Source organism: Mucor velutinosus (genome assembly GCF_035048745.1).
Source record: "Mucor velutinosus strain NIH1002 chromosome Unknown tig00001564, whole genome shotgun sequence".
NCBI lineage: Eukaryota > Fungi > Mucoromycota > Mucoromycetes > Mucorales > Mucoraceae > Mucor > Mucor velutinosus.
The window spans coordinates 803444-823562 of record NW_027041906.1 but is presented as its reverse complement, the minus strand read 5'-3'; the positions used below and the strand labels follow the sequence as shown (position 1 = coordinate 823562).

Here is a 20119-nt window from a genome sequence, read left to right as displayed (position 1 = left end):
TTTCGCTAAAAACCTCATTTCATATTTTACCAAATTTCTCATTAATTTCAGTCAAAATACTTATTGCAATTAGCACCATTGGAAGCGTCTTGAAAAGTACTTCAATGATGTATTAGAAAGCGTAGGGAGATTATCACAGCTTATATAGTCGAATATCACAAAATAGATTAAAGAAGTCGAAAAACAACGAAATCTGTCCAATCTTGAATAGAAAAAAATAAACTGAGTTTGAATCAATTTTGGCGGCGGCGCTGCTGCTGGCTGACCCAAATGCCTTTCTGATGATGACAATAATAATTGCGATACTGATTAAATGAGATCATAAATTTGAAAGAACAACCGCTTATGTTGAATGCTTTTTTTCTTTGCTGTTATTGGGAGTTTTTCCTTATATAGGTGTCTTTTGCAATGACAGCCTCTCAAAAAAGCCGCTATAGATTTGATAGAAGACCTGTATTTGCACAAGGCCAGCTTATGTTGCCATCTCGACAATTCTACTATCAGAAAATGTAGTGCAAACAGGGAGTGTGGTGTACAGACGCTGCATAAAACTTGAACTCTTTTTCACATCGTCTCAATAGAAGCTATCTGTTGATATCAGTGTATAAACAAAGAGAAGTGCTAGAAGAGAGGGGCTGATACCTTCCTCTCTTGACTCTGATATAGCCTTTTTTTTTTACTGTTAATTGTTAGTTCAAAATCTGCGTAGCAAGATAGATTGGCTAGTAATTTTATACAAGATAATAACGTAAAACAAAGCTCATTCATTGGCTATAGAAATTCATTTCAAATGTAATCTTTCAATTGCTGATAAATTTGGCTATCGATTGATTTGATGCCATAGGCTGAGTTAATGGCAGTGCTAAGAGAGCAGGTGCACCTGAACTACATAATGTTTTACTGCCTCGATACATATTGAAGTTGCCTGTATTTATTGAATGAAAGAAGTGAGAGCAATTGCCGCACTCACGCACTGAAATAGACAAGTAAGATGGGTGGTTGATTAAAGGTGTCTATTAGACTAGAATGACATCAAGCCAATTATTCCATTAAAGAATGTCCAGCTTACAATTCGTGGCTACTATGATGTGAAACATAGTTAGTCCATCTCATCAGTATCATATTGAGACATTGAAGATAGCTCTCATGTCATGCATTCTTGACATGCTTTACTGTCGCTGCTTAAAGCGGTACCTATTCTGCAATTCTTGATCCAGGAACACCGTCAGGGGCATGGTCTTAATCTGTGGTCTGGCCCCATCATTACATCAACTGCGCTCTCATGAGAACATATAGCTAGAGAAACACAATTGATTGAAGAGAACCAAATGGGACTGTCTAGGGCTTGAATGTAATGTTTAATATGCCTTTATATGGCTCATTGTGGAGTATTCAGTAGCTTGATCGTTCCAACTTTCTCACGATAAGCAAATTATACAAACTATGTGATATCACGACTTTTTATCATATCCATATTCATTAAGATAACGAATTAAATAATAATTGTGTCAATTGTTTTCAAAGCCTAATAGTTGAAGCCTTAAAAGCGTATTTCAATGTGGAGAACTAGCATTAACATCCTGGAAGGCTAGTTTGTGTCATTAGTGTTTCTATTGTCGTTACGGATACGGATATGGACAAACTGAGAGTCAATGTCCATGCGACAGCATGCTTTTATCTCATTTAAAAAATATCACGTTTTAAATCAAACATCTCTGTGTATGGTGCTTAAACTATTTTTTATTTTATGAAGTATAGGTACAATGAGAGAGTTTTTATGTGTTTACAGAAATGAATGTGATGTGTCTTGTCTACTTCAGTAATGGACAAATGCTACGACTATGGCCATACTTGCCACACCAAGAACTATTGCTTAATGTTAGTAAATGCCTTGACATTTGCTCAATTATGAATATTATACCATTGACCATGCGACAGATCAAGCGGTTTTAAATTTGAATTTTTAGGCGTTGTTGATTCCTTGTTGATAAAAGAATAGATGAATTGGCAAGGGATCATGATATAAGTTAAAAAAAAATGAAGAAGGAAGAAAAGTTTTTCATTCTCGTATTATATTTATAGCTTTTGTTATTTCGACATGTTAAAATGAAAAGGATGAAATCACAGCGTATCACTCAAATCTTGGCTATTTATTTCCCTTCTCACTGTTAGTCCACTCACATTTCATACAGAACGGTAATACTAGCAAATCAAACCTCAGCACAGTGTACATGCAATCATAGCTGCTACAGGATGAACCATGTCGAACGGATTCGTAAAGAGCTCTTTCTTGCAAAATACATTATCAAGTTACACCATTAGTATCAAGACGTAAATATCCACATTTCGTGAGTTTAGATGACCAAAAAGAAAAATGGTCAGGGGGATAGCCAAACTGTCAACTTTGTCACAGCCGTGTTAATAAACAAGTCGTAAAACGCCCACATTTGATGCAATCTGTAATCTTTTTGTTGCAGAATCTTATATATAGATCTTGTGTCGCTGCTTAATTTCTGATTAGACGCCTATGTTGCTTCGCACCAAACGAGCGTAACTGATCGTGTGTAAATGATGAATGTTCCCACTAAGCGTTTGGTCAAAAGGAAGGGAGCTCCTCCTCTTTTTAATACTATTGTTCTGAATGCCTTCCGTGTGTACGTTTGGAACGCCCTTCAACACCGCTTCTAGTAAATAAACATGGCACACCAGCTGATGGCCTGGATTTGCACTCGTAATATGCAACAAACAAATCAAGGTTTTGCCATCATATGAGGAATAAACAATCTTAGAAATCAATCAAAGTGTGCAGTTACCCTGGGCTTGGTAGTAAACATTCATTTTTGGAGCTGCTGAAAACCGTTTCTAATTTTTATGTTTGCTAGCATAGAATCATGTAAATAAAATACCACAATTTATTAAACCTAGCTCCCTACTGTGATCATGTAAATATGCAGTGGCCTATTAATATTTCTCGAAAAAAGCCGAGGCAAAGACCTTAGCAAAAAACCTCCAATTCTAGATCTGACTCTTGCAAGATGCTCTGCGTCTATATTTATGGAAACTACTCGTGTAGAGATAGATAGAATTCTTGCACTACCTATTACAACTCGATATTATACAAAACATAGCATAATTTGGCTACATTCAGCCCGTGTTTTTTTTGTGTTAGAAGCCGTTTTAGGTCACCAGAATAGCACCATATAGTTGCTTTTATTCAGCATCACACTACTGACACCTTTGCTCAACTTTTTTGGGACCAAAAATACATCGACCAAAATCCTTAAAAAAAACAATGAGGGGTGCCTCATGAACTTTACCAAAAATTGAACAATTGTGTTTTTGACCGCAAAAATGAAGACTTTTACTATGGCATATCTTAAATCAAAATGATCCTCTTGATCCAAAGTAGTACCTGAAAGTTCGTTTGTGAGACTTTGATATGCAAAATCTGGATATATTGGCCATAGTCATTATTTTATATTTTTGAATATTGCTCAATAGATTTATTCAAAACATCTATTATATTGACACTACTAGATACGCTTTGGAAAGTACTTACAGAATGCATTAGAAAGTATATGATGATTAGCACAACTTACATAGTCGAATCTGGCAAAAATAAATCGATTGTATCAATTTAGATCAAAATCTGGCCAATATTGAACAAACTGTCAGCGGCACTTAAATACAATTGGCTGCTGCTGCTGCTAACATGATCAATGCCTCCCTTAGCATAAACCCGTCAACCCACTGTGAATATTGAAAGCCTCTGGCTCTAGCCAAAAACTACCATAGCAATGTAGGCTTAGTATGGCATTGCGAGAGTGTTAAAGCAATAACGGCTTAGAAGGATAAAAAAAAGGCGTTTTATGAGAGGGAGTCTGGATTGAGACGCGGCATAAACCACAGACATCACATCCCATTTTTTTTATCAAACTGTTGGCATGTGAAATAGGTAGATCAAAGCAAATGTACAACTGCTTCTTGTGCCTGACAAAACTTAGTAGTATGAAGCGTAGTATTTACAAACACAGCGCTTAAATCAGTCTTTCACTGCCATTACAGGCCATGTCTTCCGACGTGACTTGAAGTTGTTATCATGCAAATGTTGAGAACATAACTAGTAAATGGAATATAATATAACATGCTGTATTTATTTGTGTTATTTACTCATTCTATTAATCCAATAAAGCTCTATTCCAATGATAGCAATAGTGCTAGTTATTGTCCAATATGAATGGTGCTAGCATGATCTTTCCTGCATGAGCATCTAGACATCGAGCCAAATAATTCGAAGTATTTGTTATACTGGCTCAAACACAAGGTCTGATAGTAGCAGTGGTCTTACAATTCTCGCGTTTTGAGTGATCTCATTTGATTGTTAAACGATAACAAGCTATAGATGATATTCCATATTTGTGAATACATGAAAACAGCCAACATTTTAAGTTTGTTTACTTTAGCGTATTTGATTGATATCAATCACTATATTCTAAATGAGATGTGTTGGGCTTTGCTTCTATTTTTAACATGCTTTTAGTTCTTCACACTCGACACGCACTACTCGCAAGACATGACGATCTTTCGCTGGATGATTTTTAGCGCATGTTTACCTTGGCGATCCTCTTTGATTGGCCATAAAAAAGATGTGCTAAACAAAGCTTGGTAATCTGTTATTTGCCATGTCTCTATTTAAAGCATTGGAGCTAAATAAATTCTGTATATTGCCAGGAGAGGGGACCGATCTTGCATTTAGTTGCCAACTTGATTTGGTGAATTGACATCATCTCCGATCAATTAGCAGAAAATGGCCATCATGCTATCATGTTCTAGCACTAGAAGATAGACACACTTGGCAAACTAAATAAATGAAACATTCTGCTTTAATGGTACCATCATACAGAGACCAGGCTAAAAAGGAGGACATTTTTCAGTATAAATACGTGTCAATTATCAGCCCTCATTTGCTTTTTCCATCATTATCCATCAATCCTAAATACATACACACATCAAAATGAAGTCTTTCTCTACATCTTTCCTCGCTGCTATCGTTGCTGCTGCTGCTCTCGTCTCTGCTCAACAACCTGCCACTGATTCTTCCTCTGCTGCTCCAAGCACTGAAAGCGGTGCCGCTGGCGGTGCAACCGGTGGTGCAGGTGGTGCTACTACAGGTCCTCTCTCAATCACTCAACCTACTCAAGGATCTCAATGGAAGATTGGTGGAAACGAAACTGTTACATGGCAAAACGTGCAAGAGGGTGTTGACAAGGTGCTCATCAATTTGATGAAGGGCGATCCTAATGCTCTTACCTTGGTCCAAGCTTTGGCTACTGAAATCGACGCCTCTGCTGGTACTACTCAAGTTCAAGTTCCTGAAAATGCTACTGAAGGTTCTGATTACTCTTTGGCCATTGGCAAGGATCCTAGCCAAATGGCATACATTGGTGGTTTACAATTGTCCAAGAATGGTGGTGGTGATGCTTCCTCTTCTGCTACTGGTAGCAATGCTGCTGCAGCACCTGCTGGTGGTGATGGTGCCTCTGCTTCTGCTAGTGGTGATGATGCCTCTGCTTCTCCTGCTAGTGGTGATGATGCCTCTGCTTCTCCTGCTAGTGGTGATGATGCCTCTGCTTCTTCTGCTAGTGGTGATGATGCCTCTGCTTCTGCTGGTGATGCCTCTGCTGCCCCTACCGGCGGTGATGCTGCTGCTGCCCCTGCTGGTGGTGATCAAACCGCTGCTGCTCCTCCTTCCAAGCGTCAAGCTGCCGAAGAGCCCAATGGCTCTGGTGCCTCTAATGCCGCTGAATCGGGTGCTGCTGGTAGCGGTGGTGTAGTCTCATCTGCTATCTCCAAGGCTTCATCTGCTGTTGCTGCTGCCACATCTGCTAGTGGTGGTGCCTCATCTGCTGCTGAATCCGGTGCTGCTAGTACCACATCTGCTGCTGCCTCTGCTGCTCCTACTGGTGCTTCTAGCAGTGGTATCGCTGCATCTGCTTCATCTGCTGGCGGTGCTGTCAAGAGCGCTGCCTCCTCAGCTGCTGGTAGTGCTGCCAGTGCTGCCTCTTCTCCTTCATCTGGTTCTTCAGCTGCTGAAAACTCTGCTGGTCGTAACTTGATGTCTGGCTTTGCTATGGCCATCCCTGCAGCTGTCTTGGCCATGACAGGTTTCTAAATTGATTCTTGTAGACTTACTCTTAAATTATACATTACAACATTCCTATTATCCCACAACCCGCCTTGTACCATCTTCTACTCTGTAAACAGTATTTAAAATAAACAACATGATTTATTCGATATCATATATACTGCGTCTTGTGTGTTGAGCATCACTGATTTATAGTGCGTTTTTAGTTGATCAAATTGTCGAGCGATTATATGTGCCAAATGATTGTATTTAGAAATACTATACAGCGTATCGCGTCCTGTAATATTTGTAGAAACAAAAGTATGATAGAAGATGATTGCAGTTCATCAAAACGTTGCAAGGAACCTTCGTTGTAGTCGCATATCAAATCCTACCGTTAGTCCTGGCCATGCTTTCTAGAACAACCACATCATTGAAAAGCAGTACTAATTTCATCGCTGTTTCAGCTTTAAAAAAGACAAACAGCCAAACAGCATAATGAACCTGTTTCTTTTTCTATTATCTTCAATTTTACAAGCAGAAAGGAATACATTGGAACATCCATGCCTGATATGGCCCCCTTATTCTCTTTGTTTGCAATCATTCCTGTGATGCTTGGTGGGTTCTACTTTTATGCTCATCAACGCACCTTTGGACATTTGGACATCTCTACATCTTCAGTTGCATATAACCGCACTCGCTATCATGACCTGCTTGACTGGACAAAGTACGCGCTTACTATCGAAGGCGAACCTACGCAAATTCACTCGGGCGAGTTCCACTACTGGCGTGTGCCTGACAAGGAACGTTGGTCTTCTATTTTGAAGCAATACCGTGCAGCAGGCTTCAATACAATTCGCATATACTTTCATTGGGGCTATCACTCACCTGCAGAAGGCGTCTACAACTTTGACGGCAACAGAGACATTGAATACCTCTTGAACCTGTGCGAAGAACTCAACTTGTTTGTATTAGCTGCACCAGGACCTTACATTTGTGCCGAAACGCAAGCTGGTGGATATCCTGGATGGCTAGTTGCTAAGCGTGATCTCAATATACGTCATAACTATATTATGCTTTGGCGCGTGTACGACCAAAAGTTTGCAGACTACGAAATTCAATGGTTGAACCAAATTTTGCCCATCATTGCAAGACACCAAATCACAGAGAACAAGGCGGACAAGAAGGGATGTGTGTTGGGCTTGCAAATCGATAATGAGCTCTTTGAAACGATGGCCAATATGCTGCCTGTTGGTTTGCATGATCAAATGCGAGTGTTGGCAAAGGCTGCAAGAGATGCTGGTATCACTGTTCCCTTGTTTTCAAACGACGGCTTTGAAGAGGGTGGATGGGTGCCTCGTCCTGAACTGGATGGCCAAAAGAAGAAGAAGTTTTGGAGCAGAGATAAATTTGGATTGGATCTGTATGGATTTGACAAATATGTCAGTAAGTATTGGCGGTTTATATAATATATGGGACAGTTCTCTCATGACAAATGTCACTTAGTTTTTGCACCTTCTAGTTCGCCCAAGTCTTGGCTGATTGACAGTGGTGTTTCCGTTGCTTCCTGGGACGATTGGAATCCAAAGAACATGGAACACTCAATGGACAAGCTGGAGAAGACAGTGCGCAAATTTGGAGGAGGCGCAAAGGAATCACCCATGTTTATCCCTGAACTGCAAGGTGGCTGGTTCAACCATTATCAGCTTCAACACACGTACGATCACATTTACGACTATTATGGAGATGAATACACAAAGCTGTTGGTGGAAACCTCCTTAGCACAAGGTGTTACCATGGCGAGTGTCTATATGATCTATGGTGGTACCAACTGGGGCACATTGGGCGATCCGTAAGTCTATTCATGCAGTAGAGTAGAGCAGAATGCTGATGATTTGCCATTTAGAGATGTCTATACTTCCTATGATTACTCTGCTTGTATACGTGAATTTGGTATGCTCTCCTCCAGAGGCAGAAACTTGCGCAAAACCATCCTCCTCACTCGCTCTTTCGATCCCTACTTTACAAAGACAGAGCGTGTCGAGAAACCCAACATCAAGACATCCATTCCTCATACCCTGAATCTCCAGCGCTCCTCTGTTGGCAGTGACCAAGATGTCGTGTTTACCTTTTTCAGAAACTTTGATCGTCAAAAGCGCGAAACGTTTGATGTCACTGTGGAGGAGGCAGCTGGTATCTTTTCTATGGGATGCTACTTGCCTTACAAGACTTCGTTTATCGCTGTTGGCAACTATACTGCACAAAACGACTTGCACTTGATCCTGTCTACGATCCCTATTTTGACTCGTATTGTGGACAAGGAGACCAAGCAGGAGATTTGGATTGTAGAGCCCAACATTGTGGGTGCCATGGCCTTTACCAACAAGGAGGTCAAGGTCACTGGTAACATGCAAGACGATGCTTTGCGCACAGAGGGCCCAGCAGTGATTCTCACATTCGAAAAGGACCATGGATGGACAAAGATTGAAACCTCAACAGGCAGTTTATACATTGTTGGTCTGACCAGAAAGGATGCTGGTACTCTGTTTGCTGAATTTGAGGAGCCTTATTGGAATCAGGGCGTCAAGAAGTATCCTGCTTTTGCCGCTTGGGGTGCTGACAACTTTTACTATGACAAGAAGACTCAAAAGTTGGATGTCAATCACAGACGCTCTGAAACTGCTGCTCACATTGTGTCCTTTGGTGACGTTGCTGATTCGCATGCAACAATGGCTACTGATGAATATGATATTCCTATGATCAAGTATGTTGAATTCCACAACAAGCCTGTCAAGCCTGTCTCCATTGAACCCACTCACTGGGAACAGCGTTCTGTCGATTTCCAAAACTTGCCCTGGGAGAATTTGAAGAGCTTCAAGCAGAATACAAGTGCTACATTCAATGCCATTGATTACCATTACACTAGTGGCCATGTGTTGTATCGTGCCGTGTTCAAGACCCCTGACAGCGAGCGCCCTCATGTGAGCTTGTCATTGAATGCTCGTAACCGTGCCACTGTTTTGGTCAATGGCCATGTTGTTGGTGGACATACTACCTATTCTCGTCAGCTGTTCATGCCAGGCGCCAAGATTGGTCCAGATCCATTCTTCTTGGGCAAGCACAAGTATGATTTGACTCCTTACCTCTCTCATTCCGATTCCCTCGAGAACCAAGTCGTGGTGCTTGTTGAGAGCTTTGGTCTGAATCGCCAAGCATTCATCATGAACGATATCCGCAATCCTCGTGGCATTGTCACTACTGATATCTCTGGCCTCAAGGAGAAACCTGAATGGGAGATTACTGGCGTCGATGTGCGCACCTTGTCCAACCCCTATAGTTCGACTGGTTTCCCTGATGAGAATGCTGGAGGCTACAAGAAATACAAGCAAATTGACATGACCGACAAGGAAAGCGCCAGTATCCCTATTTCTGTGAATCAAGGCGTTCAGTGGTTCCGCTTCCGTTTTGACAACGAGCTCAAGAAGTCCATCGCCTCGTACAATGTGCCTCTGCGTCTTCATTTGGACGGTGAATGGACTGCCATGGTCTTTGTCAATGGTGTCTTTATCGCTCGATATTACGGTAATGGAGACGGGCCTCAGCACGATTTCTATCTTCCCGATGACTTGATCCAAGCCAAGAACAATGAAGTCAAGATTCTCGCTTACACTTGGAAGGACACAACAGGCAAACTTTCCATTGCAGGCTGGCCAGTCCTTGCTGACAGTGGCAACTTGATTACCCATCAAACAGACGAAAAGCCAGCTGAATATCTCATTTTCAAGGATCACGTCAGATTGTAGTATAACTATCCTATCTTCTTAATTGTACATCATAGCATTTGATAAAATCTCGACTGTAACACTATCGAAAGAGCAAAACACATTAGAAATTCCCGCAATAGCAGCTTTATTCTGTTGATACAGTCATGTGCACTATCCAAGTTTCATCAAGAAAGCTTGATATGGAGCGAATATGATTTAGTTTAAGCGTGGCAGTGGTGATGGGCGTGGAGGCACAGTAGGAGCTACGGCAGAGGATTCTAAGATGTTGCATATTGTGGTTAATTCTCAAGCTCTTTTGGAATCAAAACCAATGAATCCACTTACCTTTGTTGTACAGTGCAATGGTAGGATCATTCCAAAATTTTCCATCTCGCGGGGAAATAACAACATGATGGTGAGATGTAGCACCATTTTCTTCTTCAAATTCACCATCGTCATTATCTTCCAATGTAGAGGAGGATGTGAGTGGGCCTACGTTGGACGACCCTCTGCCATACACATAAGATCGACTTTGATGGTAGTAAGCATCATCCAGACTGGCAGGGCGACTGTAGTAGCTATCGTTGAGCGAGGAAGCCAATGTCAAGGTGCTGTTCGTGGCGGGGTTGCTGAGGCGCATCAAGGAGCTCGTGTTACTCATGATGGAACTTGTATAATGACTTCCCATGCTGCTTGTTCTACCCGAAGCATATTTGCTGTTGTTGTTGTTGTTGTTGTTGCTGGTGGAGTTATTACTGGGAGGCTCTCGCAACAGACTGAGCTCATCCACGGTGTTCTGGCTGACCCACGGTCGCATCAAGAGATACTGCGTGACGAGGCTCTGTTGCTCCTCAGCATCGAAATCATCCGCACAATCCGTATTATAAATGCCATTCTGATTGTTGATCAAATCACTTGTGCTATTACCGTCTGTGCTACCACTACCAAAACCAATCGCACCTCCTAAACGGCCAAAACTAGATTTGCTTCGATGAATGGCTTGTGATAATGCAGGTCGCACTTGCTGCTTGGTGATCATTTTTGCATTGGCTGCACTTGGCTTTCTGTCGTAAGGTGGAGAGGATTGGAACTTTTGGAGGATCTCGAGGATCTTGCTGATACGAGGATCTTTGTGTAATTGTGCGGAACTGTTGTTGCTATCTGCCTTGCACAATCTGGAAGATGTTCTTATGGGAATTTGTGGAAGACCAGAATGTACCGATTTGGTCTGCTGTTGTTGTTGTGCTTGACCCACGGCTGCTAGCAAGTAGGTCATGTCGTGAATGAAGGTGCCCAGAAAAGGCACGGTGGGTCTCTTGTAGTGCTCTGATTGAATCAAATTGACGCTCTTGCCATTGAGCACCGATGTTGACACGATGCCCATGTGCTCCCTGTATTTTCCATAGTTGTTGGCTTCTGACATGAGTTCCGTCATGGATTCCAGTCTTGATAAGCTTTTTCTCGGAATGTAGGCCCATGTGCGTTTCAGTCTTTGCACAGGAGGCGTCCACAATGCAGATATGATGCCCTTGAGCGTCTGGTAATTGTTAAGATCTTGACATTTACTGGCTACTTTGATCCATTGGTTGATGTGCTGAGCTCGAACAGAGGCTTCTTGTGGGAGCAAAACCGAGTGCTCAATCATGCGAGTAACATAATTGAAGAAATCAGATGAAGCAACCACTCGAGGATGAGGTGTCTTTGGTGCGTGAGAGAGTAATGCCTGTGGAGGAATAGCCAGAAAGATAGCAGACTCAATTCTTGTCAGTTGATAAGCAACTAATCCAGGCTGGAAATGAAGAATGCTAGGGATAGTAGCAGCGCACATGTATAAGGTACGGACACGGTTCAAGGTATGTTTGGCTTCAGCAACGTATGGGGTATATTTGGCGATAGCATCATTCAGCTTCATCTCTTGCTCTTTAGCGTGGAGATTGTCGCCACTCAGCTGGTTTTTCTGTGCACGGAAATCTTTTAATGCTGACTCCAGTGCGTCGAGCTTTTCTTGTAATACAGTATGTGTCGTGAGAAGAGGGGGTATAGGTATAAGTGGAACATGATCAGATTTGATGCCTCCCACTGAGCTTGAGCTGTTGGGTGGTGTTAAACTGTCGCTGTTGTTCGTCTGTGCAGGCACAAGGTGGCAGGCATTGATTTCTCCATCAGGCACAGGTTCATTGTCTTGATACGATGAATCAAGCTGGTATGAATTGGATCGGGTATGTTGTTGTTGTTGCTGTGTTAGTGGTGCTTGTTTGGTGTGGTTGTCTACAAAGAAGGGCTCATTGTTAATCGATAGCCGGTATAACGCAGGATGAAAGGTTACCTTTGGCCGACATCATCATTGCATTGGCTGATGTCGGGATAGGAGTTGTTGTTCTGGTTGTAGTGGTAGATGGTTTAGGTGGCAAGACCGGCTTGCTCACATGAGATGGTTTTGGTGGCAGTGGAGGGGCGATTTTACTTGTTGAAGCAGTTGGGGAGTGGTACTCGATAACCTTTCCAATGTGATCGATACATGAATGCAACACTGATAATAATGCAGCTGAATTTTGTGGTTTTGAAACGATGGCTATCAATGAATTTGAATCAGTTTCAAACTTGAATCAAGCATGTGCATGAGTACCAAAACGATACTAACAGCAATGTACAAATTTTACGTCAAAGAGCGGTTTCATGGCATTTTGTGCTGTAGCTAAAAAACCATTGTATGCATCCTGTGGAGGTGACATTAGTAGTGATTACAAAGCTGTGTATATATCGTCGCCTTGCTGAGACTCACTTTTATTTGACCATTTTCATAATGCTCAAAAGCCAAATTCAAAGAAGACTGTGGATCTTCCATATGTAAATTAATTGAAAATTAGAGATGTGTTGCTATCCTATCAGTATGCGTGCGTGCGTGCGTTGTTGTTGTTGTTGTTGTTGTTGTTGTTGTTGCGTATTGGCACGTACGAATGATCGGATCCTAGCTACAGATAGAAGAAAGGGGAAGAAGCTCTTGTAATGCAAAGAGAAAAAGAAAGAAAGAGACTGATGGCAGTATCTCGAGTTTTAAATGAATAAATTACAAAGGCACCAAACTCTTAAGCCTGGTTACAAGATTGGGTTTCTTTCATTTGGGACCCGAAGAATTAAACACTTCACCCATTGTGTTGGAAGCCATAGCAAGCAGAGAATAAAAGAGAGATAAACCCCTACGCTTATTATTGTTCTCTCCTTCAAAGAACACTTGCAACTCATCTATTTTCTCCTATAATTTTTTTTAAAAAAAGTTTGGCATTTCAAAGCATGATAATTAAATACACCAAAATAAGTTATTCTTAATCTTTTTTTCAAATAACTCGGAAGCTCCTTAATTTCAAATCTCTCGTATCACATCAAATAGATTGTGTGTACAAATCAAGTGGTGCTCATGCTGCCGATTGGCGCTTTGCAAATTACTCAATTTGATAGATTTTCAATCCCGGTGAAAGAGCTTGATAATCAGGAATTGACAATGCATGCAACTTGATTGTAAATGTTTCAAACTAATATACTTTGCCTAATAGCTCTGCTTTATTTACTAATGCGCACAATCGTATTTTAACATTTTGCGTTCTGTATCATGGCTTTATGTTGGATTCAGTTTTTCTGGTTCAAAAAAACATGTCATGTCTGATTAATGGCTGATTTTGTGCTGCAGCTATTGATTTTGGGCGATTGACGTGGGCACGAGACTACTCAAGTCTACTCTTTTGTTGTTATCGACTTTGTTTGGTTTGCAATTAAGGTTGCATTACGCACGCTTATGCGCAAAAACGAACGAACAAGAGAATTAGTAAATTACATTCAAATACCATGTTGGCAGTCAGTGTGACACAAACTCGGATGCGATGCTTGCCAGTTTCAATACATAAACGATCTGACATATAAGTTATGCTATAGACATGCATACGACATGCCACATATCCAGATACATGCTAAAGATGTATACTCAATAATATACACTCAGACATCATGTACTATTGATACAAATTATATAGACTGTACCTATCGGGCGCATGCTAATAGATTGATATAAATTGAAGTGAACTAGACTAGATTCCCATCATAAACAAAGCCCAAAATAAATGTCATCTCAATCAAACCATGCTACCATCAGCAGATAAGCATACATAATAATAGTATTAACATGGTGATAGAAAGGGTTAAATTCTCTAAAAATAAGAAATGACAGATACTAAAGTAAATGTCAAGGGTATTGCAATGTGTTGTAACATAAATATACCTAAAAAGGATACATGCTCAACAATAAGGATCTATTCTTTACGCATGATTCAAAAACCATATATTGAAATACCGTTCTTGATCCATCAGATCAACAACTAAATAACCCAACAAAAATATATAAAGTAATGGAATCACTGGCAACTACTAAACTGCTGCCAGATAAGAGATATAAACCGAATAATATAAATAGAGACGTAGAATATACATTTTATTGCACATTATCCTAATTTCAAATAAAGAAGGATTTTAACAGTATTCTACCTGCTTTTCCCACCGTTTTTACTACAACAAGAACGATTGTTTAGTGGCAGGATAGCCAGAATAATACTGTTGTAACAACAAAGTAAGCAACGCTGTGCTAAAGTGATACCGCCTCCTATATTACTTTCGTATCTGACAAATTTAAAAGACATTTCTCACATGAAATTGTTTAATGGATGATGAATTCAATAATTGCACCTTATCTTACTTTTGAATAATGCAGGATTTAAATTGTATCAATATTTGAATACATTTTTATTGCAAACATGAAATTATAATACATGACAGGTCAAAAGGAAATCAACTAGTTGTAACCCTTCGTTGTTCCAACCTCTTAGCCAATCAGATTGTCGGAAAACTCCGCTGATTTAAAAAAAAATTTGCGAGGGTTTCCCCCTGTTTTGATGTGAGGCAAAATTTTAAGCGCCGCTATAATAGCAATATAGCCGCTGCTATCATCAAATTTCCCCCAGGTGCTAGAGCATGCCTTACTTACACCACGTAGCTTTAAATTCAGGCGTTGAGACTCTCAATCATCACTAAAGTAAGTAGTGACAACCAAGTGGAGGCGGCCTATCTACCTCCTAGCCTCGGATAATGTCTTGTTGAGCTTCAGGGATAGGCACATCCACACAACGTAAAAAAAGGTATGCTTCAAAGAAACATAATAATAATAAAAGAAAGTAAAGAAAAGAACATAATACTATAAGAGTATAGTAGTATGTAGGCAAAAAAGAGACACTCACACAAAGTGGGTCAAAGAAAAGCATAGCAAACACAACATCAAAGATGTTCAAAAAAAAAAGCTCGTTGCTGTTGCAAGAAAAATGCATACATGAGCAACGCGCATGGTAGTAATAGTCGGATGTAGAGCAACATGATGACACGAATACGCACAACTGCAAAAGCAACAGTGGTATTATAAGTTTGCGATACAACATAATGACTAGTATTGTTTCATGTAAAGCTACAGAGGAAACACTACCAACAAAAGAAAAACAAAAAGAAAAAAGCGCAACAAGGCAAGCATCATGAATGCATTCTCACGAGAAAGGAAGCAATAATATAAGCGTTCAAAGAAGTTTTATATCATTGCGACCAGAAGAAAGAAGATACTTACCACTTACCACAGCCACAGATAGACCAGAAGAGTATAGGCAATTACCAGAGATAGACCAGAGAACAAGCATGCACCAAATACAGCAGACCAGGAAAGACCAGATTAGCAGTAGCTGCAGCAGCAGCAACACCAGCACTATAGAAAAATTAAAGAACGAGCACCATCAGCAAAGACCAAACAAAGACCAAAGAAGTTACTTATCACTTGTCACCACCACAGATAGACCATAAGAGTAGAGGCAATCACCAGAAATAGACCAGAGAACAAGCATACAACAGTTACAGTACACCAGGATAAACCATATTAGTAGTAGCAGCAGCAGTAATACCAGCACTATAGAAAAACTAAAGAACGAACGCCATCAGCAGAGAGCAGACAAAGAACAAAGAAGTTGCTTACCACTTATCACCACCAAAGATAGGCCATAAGAGTATAGGCAATCACCAGAGATAGACCAGAGAACAAGCATGCACCAAATACAGCAGACCAGGAAAGACCAGATTAGCGGCAGCAACACCAGCACCATAGAAAAACCAAAGAATGAACGACACCAGAGACCAAACAAAGACCAAAGAATCAATCACCAGACATGATAAACCAAAGAAGCAGACAGCAGAGATAGCAGACAAGTACTGGCAGCAGCACCACCCACGTCAAACAGACAAAAAGAATCATCAAAACCTAATAAACAAATTCAATTAGTGTTAATTCTACGCCTTCCAGTGCTCGTTATCGAATGGTATCTAATATATTTCACTTTAAAGAAGCAGTATGAAATACTTCTAACAGTGCATGACAGTGTTATCAGAAGATAGAGTGTTATTATCAATCAAACGGTTTCCAAAACAGCCATGGTTTGGTACTAAACGCGTTTGGCAAAAAAGGGAAAAAAAACGAGGGTATGGAAGAATAAGAGGGCGCCCTATCCGACGTCACGGCCAGTGAATCTGGTCTCAGTCTTTTCCCGCGGCAGCTGTAATTGCGGCAATTTAATATGAATTTGTGTAGTGGGTATTCTCGTGTTCAAACTTGACTTGATCTCACATCTTTTAAACGTTTTTGCCAAATCCGACTATGAAAACTGTAGTTATCATACCCAACTTTCTAATATACCTTTAAAGAACTAAAGAAGCCGCATCGAACGGCGCTGATTACATTTAGCTTTCAGACCGAAAATAGTGAGCAATTTGCAAAAATATGAAAACATGTTTTTTGCCAAAATGTCGAAATTTCACATAGGAAAATCTCATAAAAAGAGTTTTCAGTGCTGCATCCCGTCTTTACAATCAATTTAATTTTATATGTATCATAGGAAAAGTCTTCATTTTTTTGAGTGAAATACGCGATCGTTTGATTTTCAAGAATTTTCCCGTGTTAATACTCATGAAAAAACGATGATTTTCATGAATTTGCAATGTGCCAAAAAATTTTGAGATAAAGCATCAGTGAGTAAAGCGTGACCAAGGGGAGGCATGTTGTGCTATTCCAAGTGTCCACAACTCTCCGTTGCATGAGTTATTTGTGCTTCAAAATGGCTAAAGTTGGGCAGAATTTGACCTAAAAATGAGGTGTAATAAGTTGCGCTGTCAAAGAAGTGAGTAAATTACAGTTCTGTTTGATGACCCAGATATTCTGTATTGTACGGAACTCAATTTCTAAGTGATAGACTGATGCATTCACGCCACAATCCATCATATTGCACCTGATACCACACAACATCAACATCTCGTTGGTTTCTACATGCACCACAGAGCACACAGCAAACTATAGTTCACAAGCACAACAGGTCCTATCAAATAGTCAATTAGTTAGATGACTATTACTGAAGCAGAACCACTTACTTCAATGAAAGTAAGAGACTACAACTACATCTGTCTCTATATTCTCTACACATATAATTTACGACAATTTACTGGATCGTCATATTGGAATTCACATCTCAGGACCTGACATTCAGAAAAATACAACAAGGACCAACATGGATTTCATTTATGTGATATTAGTTATTCAACTCTTTGTTGAATATATCATAAATGCTTTTATATTCTAATCCTAAAGCTCATCAGATCTTCTTTTTAATTTTGAAATGCGCAATCAGAGTACAGTAGTCGCTCTATATAAGGCCGTCCTATATAAGGCTATGCGGGGAATAAGGCTGAAATCTTTCAGAATTTTTTTTACCAGCTATTTAGCCTTAATAGCCTAATTTTATATAAGGCTACAGATTCTAAAAATTTTAGCCTTATTTCATAGTGGTGATCGCTGAGATTGAATTTAAGGCCAATCAGAAAATAAAAAATAGAAAGCTTCTATTGAAAGGTAGTACATTTAAACAAAATAATCACGTAAATCTTTTTGATTTTTCTCTGCTACTTCCTCCGATCTGATATCGTTCAGATTCCTACGGATAGTTTTCAGCATAGACTTTTCTTTTTCATCCATTGGGATGGTATGGTACAAGATAGTTTCATACGCATGCTTCAACTTCTCCCTTATCTCCTTCGTATCAACATCGTAAATCTCTACTGGTTCTTCCTCTACCTCAAGCTCTTGTGATCGATGGGTAACATCATCGCCATCCTCAAATTCAACAATCACGGGATTAAAAACGATTGCATCAGAATCTGCATTTAGATCCAAGTCGTTTACTTCAGTTACCAATTGAACCCCATCATTACTTCTGTTTCCAGGAAGTTCAGGGATGATTTCGTTCAACTGGCTGACTAGATCATCGTCTAAAGGTAGCTCGAAAGATGGGAGTACATCCTCCGAGTCGACTCTCTGTCTCTGAGCAAACTTAAAATCAAGGATCTTCGTATGATCCCAGCAATTTTGGATTGTTTGAGGCTTAACTTTGATCCAAGAATCAGCAAGAAAATACAGAGCATCCACCTCATCCATTCTGTATTCCTCGGTAAGATCAAGGCTTACCCCAGCAAGATACTTGTTCACTGCCCTGTAGTATTGGTGCCAACGAAACTGAGCCTTGAAGTTCGCAATGATTCCTATCGAGTGTGTGATTAGAGATGAGTACGGATATCAATGAAATTTGTTGATTTACCGGCATCCAAAGGCTGCAACTTGCTTGTTGTGTTTGCTGGAAGGAAAATCAACTTAATGTTGCTGAATTCTTCTTTCAATTTATGCACTGAAGCATTGTCAACCAAGAGAGCAACTTTTCTTCCGGCGTAAACGAAAGACGCATTCAAACGTTTTACGTACTTCCTAAAGATGTCGGTGTTCATCCGTGCATTGGGAGATGAATGGTACTCCACGTAATGGGATTGCCCGATGTTGGTGGTTCTTCTGTACAAAGCAGGTTTTTTGTTTGCTGCCTTTGGTGTCTTTCGTTTCCCAATTACAATGGGGTGCCCTTTATAGGATCCATCATAGTTGGTGATTAGTCCAACTGTGAATCGGTTCTTGCTTTTCTTTGAACCACCTAAAGGTTCCTGACAAATGGTGCGAGTTGGTTGTTGCTCGTAGTATAAGCCAGTTTCATCAAAGTTGAGAATATCTTTGGGATCATATGGCTCCAACAATTCTTCAATCTTTCTGAGTTCTTCGACAATCTTAGATGATGTTAAGTCAACTGAGCTTTTTTCACCATATAAATGTCTTGACTTGACACCAATTCTCTTGAAAACATCGGTTAGCCATCCATCTGAGAAATGGATTTGCTTATTCTTTGGCAATTCATGCATGCGGTACTTTCTGTGTGCGACTACTTTTGCAAAAGCTGCAATAGTTCCACGATTGACAGGAAGAGATTTTGCATTCATAGCTTGAATGTACTCCAAAATGTCATTGTCCAATTGTGGCATCGTCAAGGCTCTGCTGCTTTTTCCCTTCAGATTTCCTCCTTCGTAAGCTTTGATCACCTTGTCCTGTGAATTCAAGACGTTCGATACAGTTTTTTGCTTGACTGAGTGATGAAGGTTGAATTCCTTTTGAGCCCATTGACCGAGTTGCATTTGCGTCAGATTAGGAAAGTGCATGTTGTGCATACTAATGCGATACTTTTGCTCGATTGTGAGGCGATCTCTTGATCTTTGATTAAGGCACATGATAGGATATTACGTTCAATAGAAGTAAAATAAACAGATAAATGAATGTTACTGGGGAGGTGTCAAGTTGATTTATTTGATCAGCTATTATAGTAATAGATTCTACGCACACGACTTTTTTGACAGAAGTCACGCGCGCCAGTTAAGGCTATGCGGACAATAAGGCTAAAAAAACCTCGCCAAAAAAGTAGCCTTATATAGAGCGACTACTGTAATTTAAAACTTGAGTATCAATGCTATTTTGCAAATGTGAATTTCTCTGTTAAGCGCAAAGAATAAAAGGATTATTATTTGTAGCGTATAAAAAATGTTCGATATTATAAAAACAAGAAAAGACTTATTTGAATAAGATCAGACACAAAAACTAAAGATTTATTGATGAGGACAAGAGTTATTCTACAGTGCGCGAAAAAAACGTTCCAGTGTTTTGCCAAATTGCACTTATAGCCAGTTTTCTCTGCAAATATCAAAGCTACTGGGGCTTGCTTAGTTTCATAAATAGCCTAAGTAG

At 40.1% G+C, this 20119-nt stretch overlaps 3 protein-coding genes across 3 annotated transcripts; 1 reads left to right on the top strand and 2 right to left on the bottom strand.

The window, feature by feature from the left end:
• Positions 1-6687: 6687 nt before the first annotated feature.
• Positions 6688-9927, top strand: ATC70_010544 (uncharacterized protein; the record flags this gene model as incomplete). Its single annotated transcript, XM_064829757.1, has 3 exons — positions 6688-7570; positions 7631-7976; positions 8031-9927. 3 exons carry the CDS (start codon positions 6688-6690, stop codon positions 9925-9927), a joined length of 3126 nt encoding a protein of 1041 aa, XP_064682259.1.
• A 177-nt stretch (positions 9928-10104) lies between these two features.
• Positions 10105-12733, bottom strand: ACP2_3 (mitochondrial acyl carrier protein; the record flags this gene model as incomplete). Its single annotated transcript, XM_064829756.1, has 5 exons — positions 10105-10166; positions 10234-12156; positions 12215-12460; positions 12530-12605; positions 12671-12733. 5 exons carry the CDS (start codon positions 12731-12733, stop codon positions 10105-10107), a joined length of 2370 nt encoding a protein of 789 aa, XP_064682258.1.
• Positions 12734-17869: 5136 nt separating this feature from the next.
• Positions 17870-19608, bottom strand: HGH1 (the record flags this gene model as incomplete). Its single annotated transcript, XM_064829755.1, has 2 exons — positions 17870-18546; positions 18603-19608. The coding sequence occupies 2 exons, from the start codon at positions 19606-19608 to the stop codon at positions 17870-17872; spliced, it is 1683 nt and encodes a 560-aa protein (XP_064682257.1).
• Positions 19609-20119: the final 511 nt, after the last annotated feature.